This window comes from Phoenix dactylifera, chromosome 15 (assembly GCF_009389715.1).
Source record: "Phoenix dactylifera cultivar Barhee BC4 chromosome 15, palm_55x_up_171113_PBpolish2nd_filt_p, whole genome shotgun sequence".
NCBI lineage: Eukaryota > Viridiplantae > Streptophyta > Magnoliopsida > Arecales > Arecaceae > Phoenix > Phoenix dactylifera.
In genome coordinates, this window is record NC_052406.1 from 9,968,150 (window position 1) to 9,986,811 (window position 18,662).

The window sequence follows — 18,662 nt, forward strand, 5'->3', positions numbered from 1 at the left end:
ATAAAAATAAGAAGGAAAGAAACTTCACAAGCATACGCCATGTAAATTAGATCTTTTACTGTTGTCTTATCCTATAAATTTCTATTTTCTGAGCTTTGGAGTCAGAGAATATTTGTTTGCATCCAAAAATATCTTGAATGAGATTAGCAAGAAGAGAAGATGCCCTTAAAACTAGGAGCTCTAATATTTACCAAGTCTCCATCTTGTGCTACCAGTCAGCCATGTTGGGTAGGTGCAAGTCACAAAACTCTGTTATCTTAGAAGTTTTGGGCGCTCATGCTTGTTTTTTTTTATAAGAAGTTCAATAATTGGTTACACATTCCAAATCAAAAGTCTGTAGATTGCTTTTGTTGTTTGAGTTAATTGACCTATAAGAAAGCTTAGGAACAATTCTGATGGCTCTATGAAAAGAGGTAGACATCCCTACAAACACAAATATTTCTTTTCAAATATTATAAATTATCTTCTTGTGAACTCTTTTTCTCCTCCTTTTTTTTTATTTCTCCTCAAGGGACAATTTTGAGAGAGCTACAAGTTCTCCTCTCAAGGGGCCGCTAAAGATGAACTCATGTTGTGTCAAAATTGGTCTATTATGTTGCAAAAAGGAGAAGACTAGATATTAATTAGCAGGTGAAAGAGAGCAGATTAAAAGAGTAGGCATATGAAACTATATTTTATTAATTGCACTCGAGGAGAATATGAACTATACTCACCCCACTATGATTTGCGTCCAACTAAGTTTGGAAAGTTTATGATAGCTATTTGACACTTGCCGACCCATGAGACTGTGAGCTACTAGTGTTTTTTAGGCCAGCTATTCTAACTATTGGACTGTCCTATAATTAATGGCTTAAATGAGTGATCCGCCATCCATGAAGTTTAACTTACACCGGACGGGTCTCGGTCCGGGGGAGTTTCCAATCAAGCCTTCTCTTGGACACTCCACCTTACAGGTGTAGGTGCTACGAAGGAATAGAGCTCATGTCGTGCGAAAAGGGCCATGACACTGGCTGTAAAGTAGCGAACTTTTTTTTCCCAACTATTAAGTGCATATAAAGCACAAGTCCGGTGCAAACCTGTTTCGCTGCTCATTTTATAAGGATCTGTGCGAGCATATTTAGTCCCACATTGGCTATGTACTGAGTTGTGACAAATAGTATCAGAGCAGATTTTGCCTATAGCTGTATAAAATAAGAAACATTGCTGCACAAGCTTATTTGGACTAGTCATAAGCTGATCGTGGTATTTATGATTGGATTTGAATAGATATGAATTTCCAGCTTGGCGAAGATGCCGGAGCTTAAATAAATGCGAACCTATTTTTTGTGCAAGATCCTGAGCTGTGACATCCGTTGAGTCGGTTCGGACGGTTTGGTTGGGTTTTGGATAACCACAGGGTGGAAATTACAGAAAAGGTTCTGAAACCCTCAATGTGTTGAAAAGGATGCCTGCAACTTGAAGCATGTTCTGCGTACATATTGCTGTCGTGGACCATGCATGCTGGGTGTGCCAATGTGTACTTAATTGGTGTTTATGTGAAGCTCCTGTTAGGTGCCAGCAAGTCACATGACATGTCAAGTTGGGACCATATATATATATATATATATATATATATGTATATATATATAAGCTTTGCCAAAGTCCTCACTTGCATGTCCATGCAGACACAGCATTTCTTCTTTAGTGCAGCCCAGGCATAAACTAACCTTATTCATATTATGACATGGCAGGTTGTCCTTTGGTTTTTGGAAGGACATTATGACATGTCAGATTGTCATTCATACCTGCATCCATAACAAATCTGTCCTGGTACTGCATGGTCGCAACTAGATTAGGATGTGAACTAGAGCTATGCCTGGAATTTAGAGTGTCTAGAGGTTTTTGGATTCAATGTTAGGTCACATTTGAGTAGTGTTATTTAGAAATACATTTGAACAATTCTTATCTGGACTGAATTCTATGTCCATTTTACTCAGTTAATTTGAGAATCATATGTACGAGATAAGGCTAGATCTTCTCTTTTCTTTTTCTTTTTCTTTTTCTTTTGATTGAAAGGGAGGCAGGAAAAAAAAAAAGGGAAGATAATGGCTGCTTCTGAATCAGAGGAGTGTGAAGAAGAACCATGGCCGCAACAAGGAGGACATTCACCTGGTGTTCTGCCAAAACAAAGTATGCAGTAGGTAGGTAATCATCTTACTAATAATAGCATACTTGGCAAGTTTTTGATTTTTGACCAAACTTCCCCAAACCCGGAGATTTGATTAGGATTACAAAGAGTTGACCAGTCATTGAAACATTGCAGGCCAAATGAAGCTACACGGATCAATGAAGATTTCTTATTTAGAAAAGTTCTCGTTTTTGTTCTTTTCAACAAACACGGACCCACGAGAATAATGAGTCGAACATATTTGGAGATTTTTTTTTTTTTACCTCCAATTAAGGCAAAGATTTTCAAAGAAGGATTGTGGATGCAGCACAGGAAGCAAATGACATAGATCATCCACAGATTTAGATGCATGGTGACAGAGTACACATCCCCCAAGATTTTTTTCTAGCTTCCTCCCAAGCAAACCTCTTGTATAAGCCATTAGAAAACAATCAATTTTGAGAGGCAGCTGTAGATGAAGCAAAACTGGCATTAAAAAATTGATAAAAAGAAGTAGCGGAGAAGACTCCCTTGTTATTCATCGTCCACACCAATTGATTGTTGACAAAATTATGTTTGCACCTCAAAATCTCAAATGTGAGGCAGGTTGGTAACCTGATCCTCTAGGCCCTTGATCTTGAATTGATGGTACCTACAACCGTGCCATTTTTCCTATAATTGTATTGGTACAACAAGAGGAAGATAGTTTCCAATGTCACGCCAAGGGCTAAAGTACATTTTAATAGGCTTCCCACACATAAAAAGTCTAAACCTTTTTATAATATGCAAATTGTATCTGCTTTCTTCATAAGCCTAAGTCAGTTGAAAGGAATCTGCAGCCCTATTTGTAAGAAAATATAAAATATATAAATAAATCTTTCTCATCCTATAATCTTAAGCTTTTGAAATAAGTGGTGATTTTAACACTATTTAGTAAGGAGGGAAAGGTTGTGTCCAAGGCCCTTAACACTAAGTCCTCCATCATTTTTTTTTTTTTTTTTGAAGACAAATAGTTTTCCAATTTACTTTACAAGTAACCCCATTTGTTTGTTTGTTCTTGAGCAAAACGATCTTTGTATTATATGCTAAACATACTTCAATCAGCAAACCAAGACAAGCACATTCAGGACGTGCTTTTAGTGAATATGTAATGTACATGACTTTAAGCGATGACCATTATAAAAGTAGTTAAAAAGCAGCTTAAATTATGAAAATATAGTGGTATATTTTTAGCTATATATTTATATATACACACGTGACACATACATACATAAATGCATACGTATATACATGATTAGGGATATGATATTTATAATTGTTTAACCCGATAAGTTCGATATATCTTGCATCACCATTAATGCACACCAAGGTGACCCTTTCACCCCATTCTAAGGCCACCGGGGTTTTAACAGCATTGGATGCATGTCCTGTCACATTTTTATCTCAAACTAATACCAAGTTAAGCTGTTAAATTAGTGCTTTATGTTCCTTGAAAAAACACACAAAAAAAAAAGCATAGAATTTTATGAAGCCAAATGCTTATCTATCCTTTGCCGGAAAGGTAATATGGTAAGTGCTAGGAATCAACTTGACCGGGGTGCCGAGCTAGCTAAGTCACTAAAGGCTCCGCGATTGACTAGTCAGATCATTGAGGCTGACAGAAGGTCATGATGTACCTTCAAGGTGGCGATGATGTGCTCGAGTAGCAATGGTTCCGATTGTTCCAAATATGGTACTTAGAGGAGGAGATCGTGCGCAGACATTCGCTTTGATGTCGAATCTGTCCTAAAGTGGTAAAAACGAAGCAATCCTTTTCTAGAGAATGTCCGACGAAGAACTCTGTGATACCTAAATCAGATAGACTCTTAAGAAACAATGAAGATGTTGCAAGAGCAGCAAAGCGTCGACACAAAAGCGTACGAGTGATTGAGAGCTCTTGCATCAAGTGTCCTCCGAGATTGGTTTGTATAGGTGAGGATCAATATCCGTTATCGAAAAATTCGAACATGCATGTGGATTAACCATCTTTGGTAACCCATCGTATATTCCGAAGATCATGTGCGGCTATTTCGCTTACGCCTCTTGCCCGTGCAATTAAGAAAAATATTCACCAACACCAGCTGGAGAAAGATTTTGAAATTTAAAAAACTTTCCGCTGCATGTCTCTAAGCTGATCATGTGGTAGGCTTTGACTGGTTGATTAGAAGTATCCTAGCGAGCTCTAATTGGTCGATCTGCCACATTGGTTATAACTTATCAATAGGTATGACTAGAAACCCCACCCCTAGTCTTTGCACCCAAGTCTACAATCCAAAAGCAGTTGCTCCTGCCGGAGTAGACGCATGTTCTTTCATTCTGTTCATCAATGCATGCAACATCACCATGTTTGCAAAAATTCAAAAATCTTGGAGCATCTTAATAAGGTTTCAAATCATAATCCATAAAAATAGAATAGATGCTAATTGCTTTGGCTGAGCCAAAGTGGTGACTTAGTCTGTTGCTGGAAATTGGATCCGGGGGTGGCCACTTGGCTGAGAAGGAAGAGCTCCGGTGCGGGCGGTACGTCGGCGGGCTGCATCTTCCGTGGGACCTGCAAGAAGCCAGTGGCCGGAGTTTCCGGCGCCGGCCCTCCGATGGTTAAGTCAAGAGGGGGCTTTTGTGGAAAGAGAGAGAGAGACTGCAGGCAGAACTTCAGAGTCAGAAGTCTCCGATCTAGGGAAAGAGGTTCCCCTTTTATAGAAAGGATACAGGGTTACCTGTGAAGTGATTGGGCGAATTAATGAATCGCCGTCATGATTGGGCGTGGTCGTGTGAATTAATGAATTGCCGTAGGTGAATGGACGAGGTTGAGTGAGTCACCTAGTTGCCGTGGATGGCCTGAGGTTTTGAGTAAGCAGGAGATTTGTGGAGACCATACGCATTAATTGTTGAGTAAGCCGGAAATCTGTGGAGACCATGCGCATTAATTGCCGACGGTTGTAATAAAGCATGGTCCCTGGTTGAGCTAGCGAGCGAAGCATGGTGCGGTGAGGCTGCTGCAGAGCATTAGCCGCAGCAGGTGGACGACAAAGTCAGCCTTCTAAGGTCGGCTTGGCCTGCTGAGCTGGATTCGACCTTCTGAAGTTGGGGATGCCGAGATCGGGCGCCTCGGGATCGGGCGCCTGGAGGTCGGGCGCCTCGGAGGGTTGTTGTCGGAGCGCCTGTCATCACGTGCCGGCAATGCGCCCATGTGTTTCGAGGCGATCCGTTTTTTTCCCCCATCAATTATCATTTCCCAAGGTCATAAACATCGTGGCAATCCATATTACGATATATTGCGTTACATCCATTACCGATTCTAAGCAACAGCGTCGTGAAAGCCTTGAGCCACCGTCTCAAAGAGTAGCGAAGGCTTTACTGAAGCGCCCAAGGCCGCCCTTAACAAACTTTGACATCGAGCATCAAGCTTAAGAAAACCTACAAAATTAGAAATTAATTTGGCTTAGGTGTGCCATTTAAGATACTTGCTTGAAGACAATTATTTTCCTACTGTGCAGAAGGTTTTGTAGAAATATTGTCCTTGGGATACAAGCCCACACTTCCTAAGTATAGCACATCAATACCTACGCACTTATTAATTTGTAAGAGATAGAGTATGGTTGTAAGAATGAAGGGAAAGTTATGGGTATTATATAGAAAATAAAAAATCATGACTTTTCATTAAAAAAAAATCAGACTTTTTCTTGATGGATAAGAAGAGGAAATAAAATGACTCTTCTTTACATAAATCAAATGATCAAAACTTCAAAGAAACAACTCTCTAACAAAGAAAAAAATTAATTGTTTTGAAAACCGCAGGGACCATAGCCCTGAATTGCTCATGATTGGATGAATTTTTTAGCTCTCGGGCTGCTGGATTGACAAGTCCCTCTCTGTGAACCCCTTCCTCACAGTCCAAAACCGCAGGGATTATTTAGTTAACTGAGACCATGGCCCCATCCCGTTTGAACAGTGGTCCTTCTGCTGTTGGAGTCTATTTCATTGCCCTCTAACAAAAGGCCAAGCCTATCCCGTAATATCCGGCGGACAAATCCAGCTTTCTCCATCGCTGCAAAGCTTGATGTGTGGGAAGTCTTATCCTAAAGAGATAAGTCCAGGCTTTTTGCGTATTTCCAATTCTATTTGTCCCTATTTTATAGCTATCCCATATGCATCAAGCTAGCTAGTTTGGCTGGAATAATTTATGGGGAACTAGGCATGAAATTATTTGCATGCAAGTCACTTACATTGTACACTTGGGGGGCCTTGAAGCTGGTTTTCATAAATGAGAGCAATGCCCAGATATTTCCTAGAAAATATTTTACTTATATACAAAGTATAATGCCTCTGGGCACAAGGTTCCATACCCACGCCTCTTTATTATTATATCAAAACATCTGGCACTAGATGCCGATACGCTTTTTATATCGCATATCGGTACCAAACTACGATAAAATATACTCCATACCATTCAATTCAATATAGTATTGCATATCTTGTTTATGTGTATGGTAGTTTTGTATTTCTATTTTTTTTCTTTTTTTTCTATTTTGCTTGTATATTGCTCTTCCATTTTATATTGTACAGATTACCATGCAGCCATGCAGGGGACCAATTGGAAATTATTATATTTATAAATAATTTTTTAATATACGCATGTACGTACGTACATGTGTGGGTGCCTTTATTTCAAAAGAAGGCGACGTTTTGGCACCCGCGCAGCGGTGGAACCCAGCCAGATCGCGCTGTCGGACCAGATCTGGTGGTCCTGAGCGCAACGTTACACAGTAGCACGCGCCCATCGCAGCGGAAAGGGCCGCGTGAGGACGGCAGCCTTTGCCGTGGTGCGCCCACTGATACATCTGGTCCTTCCATCAGATGGCTCTCTCCACTCTTGGATCTCTCATAACATCTTTAAATCGCAACGTGTTGATAAAACTCGATCCCATTGGAATAAATCATGTAGCTAGCCATCAAGATGAATAAACCAACTTCAATTCTGAATTTTTTTTTTCCGTAAATCAAAATTTTTAACCATAAAAAAAATTAGTTTTTCTTTTTTTTTTATGTAATGGAAAATTCATAGAGTTTTTATACGGATACATCCAATAAAATTAAAAAATAAAATATAACATCGAGAAAAAATAACAAAAATAAAATTCATCAATAATGCTTCACCAGCATGTACATAACATACAATCCAGCATGCATCTTTATTTACTTTGTGGTAAATATTAGTTGCTATTTGCGACAAATATGAAAGGCGTAGAAATTTCTACTTTAGTGAAATGGTCCATCATCTATTCTTTGGATTATTTATTTTAAGCGACCACAGAGGTTATTCCCCATTCTTAGTGGAGATGAAAGTAAGAAAACTGCTTTCTTATTTTTACCTAAAAGATTAAGAGAAATAAAGAAAACTCCACCTTGGAGGTAAAAGAGATCCATGGCATCATGTGATCCCTTTCTTTTCTCATTTGCTTTTTTTTTTTTTTGTGGTAAAACAAAGGGGCTATGGCATCTCATTTGTTTTATCCAATGTAATGGCGGGATGCATGTTAAAGATAACAAATGGAAACTAGACGTCATTTCTTTTTTTATTAAAAAGGAATAAATGGTCCAACTTTCTCGTTTTAGAGTTTAAACATAGAAGATATTCATATTCTGAGATTAATGCCATTTAGGCCAAATATGGGACACGTTAAGTACTTGTAAACAACCTTCAAAACAAATATTACTATTTTATACCACAAATATTTTTAATTAGTTCATTACCAAAGATATCATACATTCTTATTTACATGGGAATGACCATTCATTCCACGTATGAGTATTATAGCCGTTCCTTCAAATGAAGGAATCCTGGATCCAAGGAAATTATAATTCTATCCTTTATAGTCATATCAAATATTTGGAATGAGAGAAAAGTTGAAATTCCCATTTCATTCCAATGCTCGTTCCAGTGAATCAAACATAGTATGAATTGAGGAACATATGATAACGCCAGTACCGGCAAGCCAAATCCACCAGACCATGTATCTTTATCAATGCTCCCTTAAAAACTGATGCTACAAGACAGTGGTAAAAGCCGGATCCGCTCTAATACCATTTGTAACAATCCAGAATTTCTTCCAAAAAAAATTAGATGGAAAGTATTATTTGGGTTCCTTGATTCTGCATAAGTACCCAAAATCTACCCAGTGAATAACCGATGTCACATTAAATACATACCCACATGAATCCTCACACTTTTGCCTGTGGAAACTTACGACCAAGGAAAATTTAATTCATCAAAAGAAAATTACCGCTAAAGCAAATGGAGTTGTCACTAATTTAAAGGAGTATATATAAGCAAAGAGTGATAAAATATAGCTAGCCGATCAACCGGCAACAAGATTATCTTCCCCAACCCATGGAACCTGAATTGAGTGCCAAAATGGACCAATCTTTTGAGATTGAGTGCTTACCAACTAATAAGTAGTCATAATGTGTGTTTGATTCTACCTGCGCCAACTACTGGGATCATGCTATGGCAGATTTGACAAACTTTACAAACCACTCTCCTCAAAAAAATTCAACTATGGCTATAGACATTTTCAGGTTAAACAATAAGTAGATTGCAAGAGAACCAATAATAAGCCTTGCTTGCACAGACAATGCATGTTATCAGAACCTAATCAATTAGCCTCGAAGCAAAGACAACTGATTGTCATACAGTTAAAATTGCACAACAATTTAGTTCTGATGTACATATTAGCATTTCTTCTAGCTTGGACACATCATGAAAATTTTGATGCATCGCTGCATGTTAGATACCTCTGATGATTTATCATAGTCCATTTTTCACCAAGGTTAATGATGAAGATCTAGTGCCATGAAAAGTTGGCCAGCTCCAACAAGATTATATATTTGTTACAATAAGCTTGAGATTAACATAAAAAGAATTACAGTGGATGGACCAATATCCTGCCTAACCTTCCACATCAATCAGATGACACAATTATTAGCACCTTCCGTTAGAAACCTGTCAGCAATCACCTATGTTCCCCAATACAATGACCCTATTAAGCCGCATTGCACACACTGAAAAAAAGCGAAGCAAATGATAAAGGTGACTGAAGACGCATGAATTAATATAAGGCGGATGCTAGATGTAGATAAACCTACTTACATTGTGGATTGAATTAAATTACGAGCTTTCAGCCATCTCCATTAACCGGATCAACTTGTTCATCTGCTCTAGATTCCTCGCTGAAATGTTTTTTAAGTTTCTCCTGCGTGCATGGTAGAGAGCCTTGAAATAGTTGCTCAAAAGAGAAGGTACAAGACCTTAAAATAGAAATCTTTATGAGCCATGAAAAGAAGGCATATAAAACACAAATTTCCTAACCAAAGATGAAACAGGTAGGAACCACAGGCCAAAACTTACGGCAAGAGTGGCATTTTCTGATGTCAATTTACCACAGTCCCCCTGCAGATGCTCCAATTCTTCTTTTAGCGAATTATTTTCCGCTTTCAGAGTTTCTGCACGATTGGCCAGTTCTTCAAATTCAGCCTGGATGAGATCATTTTATGTTAGTGAAACAGTCAGAAAACAATACATATTAACAACAGTAGAAGAAACTATTAGTTGTTAATATAATTTTCACAAGTTGCCAGTCAACTGAATTCAATCCTTGCTGCTGCATGGAACTTGGATATGTGGTATCTCTTGCAGTCATGCTTCCCAGTTTACTTTCAGCATAGCTGCAAGCTTTGCACTAGTAAAAGACATGGTTATTACTGAACGTTTAATGTTTCCGACATGAACAAAACAAATAATATAGGTTCAAAAGAGGACATTATGATGATCATAGGAAAGCCAACTAGTGCTGGTGTAGCCTTCATTAATACAATTTATTGGTATATAGGGCACTCTTTACAACACGTACTGCTTCACAGAGAGAAGCAAAAGTACATCCACCACAAATGAGAATGCATTTATCATTCCAGATAAAGAATGCTCGCATGGTAGCCATTCATTGCTCCAACTCGGGCATTGCACATGCCAAATATTAGTTTATACATAAATTTTACTCAAAGACAGATCAGCTAAAACAAGCAACCTGGATGTAGTTAAAGTTAAGATGAGACCCGGCATGATTATGTCTATTTAACTAATAGTTTCAAAACTTCAATTGCACAAAAAAGTGCAATTACATGAAAGACATGGGAGCTTTGCCAACATTGGTTAAACTAAGTCGCTGGTAGATACCTGCTTACGTAATCGCGAGCGGCGTGCAGATTCCCTGTTAGATTGTTTTCGTTTTTGCCTCCTAAGTTCTCTTTCATCCTTTAGATTGAAATTGGGAAAAAAGGGGGAATGAGTCTAGGAAAAACTGAAACTAACAAAACATGAAAGAGAGGAAGGTGATGCTGTGTCGGAGCTTGCTACCCGTATTGAAGGATCAGGTGGAACTCTGTCACGTGAACCTTCATGACTAGATGGAATCAAGGGTGCTGTGGATGGGGCAGCAGGGACTTTGCCTCGGACTGCAGAAATTGGAGCAGGCCCTCCCGAATAATCCATCCCAATATTCAGGGTGGTGGCTGGACCAGCAAGGCCACCTGGTGGGATCGCCACAAATGGCACAGTTGGGTTCAATACAATTGGCGTAGGTAGTGTTTGTGTGACTTCATTTGATGTGGTTCGAGCACTACTGGCTTTGTTGGCTCCATCTGCAGCCACAGATGATGTACCGATAATACTTTATGGCCATGATGGAATTTGTGTTACAAAAAGGAACTCTATATGCTCCAACCATACCATTGCCTGAACCATGTTCAGAACCATGCCTTTGCTGTGAACCCTTCAAGAAAATATCTAAATTGTAAGTGTTCTTCATTAATTTGGGGCAAAAAGGGTATAAGATAATGCTATCTTGCTGAAATTATGGGGAATGCAAGGAGACTATGTTGAGAACACAGATTTAAATGGCAGAATTACAAGCTCGAGCACTAAGTTGCTTAAGCTCTAAGCCGTTTTCACTTTGAACTGAGTATATCAAAAATAAAATAAGAGAACAAAAATAAAAAACAAACAACCACGGGTCAAGGGCACAAAGAGCATAATGCCTACTAGCTCTACAAGACCTAGCAGATTAGTTGAAATTTACCCAGAGATGGCAAAGGATACTTGGAACTTACATACTAACTAGAGGAGAATGAAGATAAAAGGAATGGTGTTTAACAGTCTTTTCTAATAAATTACATGGTCAGAATATGAAATATGACTATTGGCCATGCACATGTAACTTTCTGCAATAACTTTTAAAGCAGTTTGCATAGCGCAATATAGCCGCTTATAATTGAATAACATGCAATTAAGAGATCATGCACCCTTTGTAAGCAGAGAATGATTAAGCCTAGGCAGCTATCTTTTAACATAATTTCACTATAAAAAGTGATATCATGTTGTCATATCAGTTTAGGAAGGCTTCTGTAACAACACAACATTTTAAAATTGAAGATACTTTTTTCTTGCTTCGTAATAGTCTAACACAAATGTTGTAATGAGCTATATTGCTTTAGGGCATGGACATTATAACTGGAACTTCAGCACATGGGATGCAAATGATTTATTCAAGAGAAAGGAGCACTTGATGGATGGCAGTGATCCCACCTAACAATTTTTTTTGGATTTTGATTTAATAAGTATACTCCCTCTTTACTCTCATATACTCATCTCCTTAGAATGAATGGAAATGTAAGAGATGTATTGATTATAAAATGGGTGAACATACAAAATCAGGAAAGCAAGAGGGAAGTCCACTTGGAAGTCCCATATAGTTCAAACATAGGGGGGCTGGAGATGAAAAAGTAGCGATGGAGAATGCATGGGCCCCACCCTAAGAGTTTACATTGGAATGTTAAAGATTATAATGATATTGATACAATGGGTATTGGCATGTCAAACAAATATGTACGGAAGCATGACCAAGGAAAGCACCCTAGATACATTCGGAAGGGTCAAAAAGACGAAAAGACATAAAAGCTGTCATAAAGGATTTAGAAGTTAAACTATCAGACTGATCCTTTTTTGGTGCAAAAATGGTGTGGTCTTTAAATAGATCAAATAACAAAGAAGGATTTAAAAATATGACACCATGCAGTAGAGATAAGCTTTTGGGTGTGATTGTGGTTGTGGTTTATTAACTAAAAAGATAAGTAAAAACATCAAAATAAACAGATTTATGGGTGCAAGTCGTATTTCTTTTTTTTTTAAAAAAATGGATTATTTTGTGAACAGGAGAAGGTTAAATTTATCACCTCCAAAATACAACACAGCACAAACAGTAAATACAAATTCAGTTTTTTCATCATGTTAGGCAGACACGTGCTAGTAGATGTCTGATGTACAAGATGCTAATTTACAATTAGAAATTTGTCCCCGGTACCATCATGGTTAAACAGTTTCAGCATCTGAAAACACCATTGTCATGATGTTTATAGATCATCAAGGAAGGGAAGAGAAGAGAAATCATGCAAATTAGGAGCAACAGGAAATAATCTGAACTTCACATACATTTTGAAAATCTGCATCACTTCCTTCACTTGAAACTTCACTTCCACTCTCATCACTGCAGATATGATTTTATTTGTCTGAAAACACGTCTTAAGTGAAGCAAAAACTTGAAAAAAAAGAATCAAGTAGTGCACCTTTGTGAAAAGGCACCATTTGCAGATGCACCGGATGCATTTCTGGTATCGTTAACCTTGCCTGTAAGCATATCCAGACTTCCTATGCTTCCTCTGGACTTCTTTAAAGCACTCCTTTGTTTACCTTGATGCAACTTACCATCTGTTTCTGCACCACTAGCTCCAGCAACCTGAAAAAATATGGCTAACCCATAAATACAACACTTTTGGTTAAACTGCTCTCTGCAACAAAGTAACAAATATACCTGCCGAGGTTGTGAAACATTAGCCTTTACCACTTCATGAATGGATAATCTTTCCATAATACTGACCAGTAGAATATTTTATTGCTATACACAGCCATGGTGCAATTTCACATTATTGGTAAGCTGCATTCATTATTTTTCAGGCCATTTTTATTATGTCCAGATGAAGCATTCACTTGTGAGACCACAGTGAAGGCTGGAATGCTAAAAAAAAATTGCAGACTCTTTGGAAATCAAATTTATAAAATTCAAAAGCTGAGGTTTTTCGGTCAATTAATGAGGAAGAAAAACCCTGGCTTCAATTTTTTTTTCGTTATTATAGATTTAAAATAAAAGGATGAGGGGAACAGAAATGACAATTGTGCAGAAAATTCAAGTTCTGCAGTTATAAGTATTGAGGTACATAAGTATACAATAAGCTTAGTAGAAATGAGTTAACAAAATACATATGGGAGGAAACTAGGACGATAAGAAGCTCGGGAAGGAAATAGATGAGTGGGACTAAAAAACAAATAGAGAATGTGTTATTTGTTGCACTAAATGTCAAACACAGCTTACCAAGAAGATGGACTGCTATTTTATTTGACAGGTCTGAAAAGAAGAGAAACATAGCCAAAAAATTACATAATTTCATTTCCTGTGGAAGAGATGAGAAAGAGTTCGTAATGTCCAGCAAACAGTAGATGATGAGAATGAAAGGTGAGAAAAGATTTATAAGGCTAGACCTGCTTCTAAAGGCACTGCACTTTCAGGCAGGTATCATACTCCCTATCTCTGATTTATGAATAATGTCTGGTTGATTATGCAAATGAATCAAAGTAACCAAGTAGGGGAATGGTCTAAGCGATGCAATAAGTGCATCCTTTATGTTTAGCCCTTTTAGAGACATATGATTGGAATTTGACAACTTCTGGAGCTTGCCAGGATGAGTAATGATGAACAAAAACACTTCGGTCGCACTGCGCTGGAAATTTAGCTGCAGCCATTAGATGTTATATATCCCATATGAGGACAGGCAAAAATTTTAGCCAGTGAGTTTAAGACAGCCCCTTAGGCCCCAACCTGCACTGGTTCCTACCATGCAATGCAAGGAAGCCAAAAATTATATTGGTAGAATTTTAAGTTTCTATTGGTGTGTTGGCCTGGTTTCTATCTCTCACTCCTAGGTTTCATGCATCCTTCCTGTTACTGATGTGCGCCTTTGAGATCCTCAGTCGGAGCATCCTCTGGATGGAGGAGCTAAGGCCACAAGTCTCATTCCTTTTTGTGTGATCTTAAGTTGAATGATTGACAAAGTTCATTATGGTGTTATCAAACTTTCCACACGCAAGCAGGGAAGGGAAGGGGAAAGATATATAAAAATACAATACTCACAGAAGCCTCTGCGGTCCCATTTGCTGATGGCGTTGCAAAAGGGCTGTATGGATAAGATCCCTGATTTAAAAATAAATAAATAAATATAAACATAGGTTTGCAATGAAAACTTTTATAATCCAAACAATAGCTCTTAAATGCTTAGAAGACCCAATGAACAGTAAAGACAATACCATGGGAATGGATGGATGAGGATAGAGACCCCCATGTGGATACATAGCAACATATGGTGGTGGAGTGCCATATGGAGGAAGCATCTGCTGCCAAAGCAAAACATTAGATATGCATCCAATCCTAGAATTCAGCATAATCTTCAGCTTAATAACAAAGTTAATTTGAACTGGGGTACAACCAAACCCTGTCTTTTTTTCTTTTGGAGCAAAACCCTTTGTAAGATGAGAATGCATCATTCGGCATGCACCTCAAACTAAAATATTTATTATAAAAAATATGGTAAAAGGTTGCAAATAGCAAATACCTGTGGACCCCACAAATATGGATGCCCTTGTGGACTCAATGCCCAAGGAGAATGGAGAAACCCAGGAGGGGGTATAGGACTTGTCCCGGCAGAATTATAATATGCCTATAAGGGAGCAGAAACTATGTTACCAGGTTGCTGGAGACTCAAACAATAAGCACACAAAGGAAGATCCTAGCACCTGAAATGAAGCCCAATCAGGATAAACCATAGCAGGACTGCTAGGAGGCTGTCCCTGCAGAAAACAAAACAATATGACAAGATAAATATATATACAAATAAAAAAGTTATGCCCTGAGGAATCACTAAGAGGCTGCATCAGATTGGATTCTTGATCATGTAGACCTGTGTTGAAGTTGACATCTGAGTTTCAGTTGGTGTAGTCATCTCCCCGTTGCCCATTAAAAACACATGTGTCTTTGAACCTCCTCTAATTTCCTGGATATATTAATAACTTGGTCACTGAATGGTAGCTAACAGTAAAAACAGAGTGAAACATAACTAATGTGCTTTTGTAATATTAAGCAATCTAAATAGAACCCTAGCAAACTTGATGAAGAATTGAAATTAAGGAAAAGGGTTTTAACAACAAATGGGTTTTTAACATCAAACAACCTGGAGATCGACCAAATAAGCTGATGGGTTTCTTCTATTTTAAATAAAATTTCTTTGGACAACAATCACACTTGATCCTTACAGCCTCTGGCACCTGGCAAAGAAGTTATTGGCTAGAAATGGTCTCCAAATAAAATATTCAGGTGACGATCCATCTAGTGGCAAAAAGCCTATCTCATGGCTAAAGGTATCCAACAAGAAGGGCTTGAATATGCTAAAATCTTTGCCCCTATCACAAATTGAGTCTTTATCTGATGCTGTTTATCCACTGCTTCTGTTCGAAGTGGCCTCTAATATCAACTCAACCTCTATAATCCATTTTTGTAGCATCCACACATAAAATAGTTCATATGCATGTTCCTCCTAGTTTTGGTCGAAAAAAAGGATCAACATATTTGCTGCCTATGCAGAGTCTTTTACAGACTTCTCGCATTTGGCATGCAACTTTGACATCTATAATCAAGAATGCTAGTCAAACCAGATTGGACTTCTTGTTCATGAGTTAAGAGCCCTAGTTACACTTTTGTGCTTACTTTTTTTTTTATTTTGCTGATATCACTAGCAAGGACTCACAGTTCATCGAATGTCTCAAAGATTTCCTTCAATCATGTTTCAAGGACAAAGTTCTTGGAATTCTCAAATATTCTCTCGGTAGTTGTGAGATCTCCAAAAATCATGTTATTTGGTCAACACAAGTTTACACTAGAAATATTGGCTAAGAGTGGTCTGCATGGAGCCAAATTAAGATCCTTCCCTTCTGGAGAGAACCCTAAGCATATAAATAACTTCAATGATGTCCCTGAAGATGCATCGTCCTATAGAAGACTCATTGTACTTGATGCTTTGATCTATCGGACTACGAGTCTGCCCAATGTAGCCCATGTCTTTATTCTGGTCATATTGAGCAGTTCACGCATCATGAGAACCTGATTATGATGCTACCCCACAAATCCTTTGATATCAGAAGAGATCTCTTAAGAAAGGATTTCAAACTCATACAAGATCAACACAGTTAACTGCTTATTATAACTTAGATGGGCTGCTTATTCCAAGACATGTAAATTAATAACTGGTTAATTTCCTATGCTAAGGAATAGCTGTCTTACATAGTGATCTGAAAATCAAACAATATCTCACTCCTCGAGAGAAGCTAAACATCAAGCTGAGCTTACTGCATATGTGAGTTTGAATGGTTAAGACTATTTTTAGCTTTGTGTATCTCAAGAGTACCCAATGATATTTTATTGTGATTATCGAGCTACCCTACATATAGATCCAAATTCAATGTTTTTCAAAAAAAGAAAAAAAAATAAAGCATATTGAAACAGGTTGTCATTTCATTCAAGGAAAAAAAATCTAGTCAGGTATCATCTGCAGAACCATTGTTTAAATGACTCATCAATTTGCAGGAACATTTTCACCGAAACTCTCAGAAAAGATTAGAGTTAACATCTGCTACTTCAACACTATGGACCTTCATGCTCCAACTATGGGGAGAGGGATAATGCATGCCTCTGGTCAGCCATCCCAATTCTGGACGTCCATGCTCTCAATAAACCCTCATCATGTCACAGTGGTCACTTTCATTTTTTATTGTACAAAATTAACTTATCAACTTCGTTTCTGGGATCTTATCGACGTTGTATGCATAAAATACATTCCATAGCAAAAGAAGATTGAGCTCTACAAATTGAACTTTCAAAAGTCCATGAGTTTAGCTATCAAACACAAGACATCTCACGATATAACATCAAGATACAATATTAAAGATGCTTAGGAATCTATCTATATACAGTGGGGGAAGGGGGAAACATAGTGCCAGGAGAAAGAACAAGACAGGATAGCATGGTGCTTAAATAGCTATATGAATACCAAAAAAACTCAAAACCGGGGAGGGCAATGAAAGTGGAAGGGGAAAGTTCCAAAATTTTCCACCAAAAAATCCGTAAAACTATATGGATATCAAAAAATACCCATAAATAATAATTTAAACACTAATAATTCCCCCATAAAATTTGCAACCCAGGTCATACTCACCCAGTTAAAGATCAGAAAACCAGCCCAGCAAACAGGCAATCACACAAAACAGTCATAAAGATTCAATCTTTTCCGACATCCATTATACAAAAAGCCAAGAAATGGGGAACTCAACATGGAAACGACGTCAAATTAACAGCAGAAACCATAGTCAAATGAAAAAGATACCAACTTTAAGGCCTGCCTGTGACCTTTTCCTGCCAAGAAGAACACCCAAAACCCTAAACCCAGGGGAGAGGAAGGGAGGAAGGGGGGAGCGAGAGAGAGAGAGAAAGAGGAAAAGGGATTTGGGGGGGAGCTTTCTCTCGGAGAGAGGTTCGTTCAACTGTAACCTATTTATAGGTGTATTAGTTTATGGGATGTAAGGAATGATTAAGGATAAAAATGTGAGTTTTGGAGGCACAAGAAAAAGCCCTTTATTTATTTTTATTTCTTTTTCCATCTCTGGTAGGGGAAAGGAGCTGAAAAAGGGTCCAAAAAGAAAACAAAACCATCTCTTTCTTCTCTCTCTCCCACTCTTCCGCTATGAGTCTACGGCCACTTCTGCTCAGTTTGTCCTCCAACTAATGGTCCGGTCTAAGGTTTGTTTTGCAATTCCCAACTTGACCTTGTTTTCCAAATCCCTATTACTTTTCGTTTTTCTTAATTTCTTGAGATTTTACTTAAGAAATTCTTTTGGTTCTTCATATAGGATTTTTTGTTTTTTAATATCCTATGAGATTTATTAAATTTAATTTGATGCAATCTTGTGGAGGTCCGGATTCTGATGATTTATATATTTTTTATCTTTTCTTTTTTTAGATGATTTACCTCTGTCTTTGCTTCTTTTCTTATTCTCAAAGTCCCAACATCTTTTTTAGAAATGTAACATATTTTAAACCTTAAGAAAAAATTATTAGAATTGTGATAGAAATATTTCAAACCTTTAATGAATCTGATTATGATTATTTTTAGAATTGAAAAAGAAAAATTAAACTAGCTATATAGTTCAAGAATTTAAAGATCAAGAATGATGAAAATATTTCTCCTATTGGATATATCCATAAACACC

General features: G+C 37.8%; 1 protein-coding gene across 3 annotated transcripts; it reads right to left on the minus strand.

Annotated features, from left to right (window-relative positions):
• Positions 1-8,845: 8,845 nt before the first annotated feature.
• LOC103705818 (bZIP transcription factor 16-like) lies at positions 8,846-18,049 on the minus strand. Of its 3 annotated transcripts, none has more exons than XM_026804170.2 (14): positions 17,780-18,049; positions 15,305-15,397; positions 15,141-15,194; positions 14,960-15,064; positions 14,655-14,738; positions 14,482-14,541; positions 12,863-13,032; positions 12,729-12,783; positions 10,971-11,013; positions 10,599-10,882; positions 10,419-10,496; positions 9,594-9,719; positions 9,336-9,438; positions 8,846-9,247 (listed from the first exon to the last, which is right to left on the minus strand). In XM_026804170.2, exons 2-13 carry the CDS (start codon positions 15,359-15,361, stop codon positions 9,364-9,366), a joined length of 1,191 nt encoding a protein of 396 aa, XP_026659971.2. In that variant the 5' UTR covers positions 15,362-15,397; positions 17,780-18,049; the 3' UTR covers positions 8,846-9,247; positions 9,336-9,363. The 3 variants fall into 3 exon arrangements, with proteins under 3 accessions (XP_026659971.2, XP_008787908.2, XP_038990312.1); XM_008789686.3 differs by having other exon boundaries at positions 17,784-18,048; XM_039134384.1 differs by lacking the exon at positions 17,780-18,049 and adding an exon at positions 17,612-17,755.
• Positions 18,050-18,662: the final 613 nt, after the last annotated feature.

Coding starts and splice junctions, on each gene's coding strand:
- LOC103705818 (XM_026804170.2), bottom strand. CDS start 15,361: ATGGGCAACGGGGAGATGACTACACCAACTGAAACTCAGATGTCAACT. Junction 13,033..14,481: donor ATGGGACCGCAGAGGCTTCT/GTGAGTATTGTA, acceptor ATATTTTTTCAG/GTTGCTGGAGCTAGTGGTGC. Junction 9,439..9,593: donor CAGAAAATGCCACTCTTGCC/GTAAGTTTTGGC, acceptor CCATGCACGCAG/GAGAAACTTAAAAAACATTT.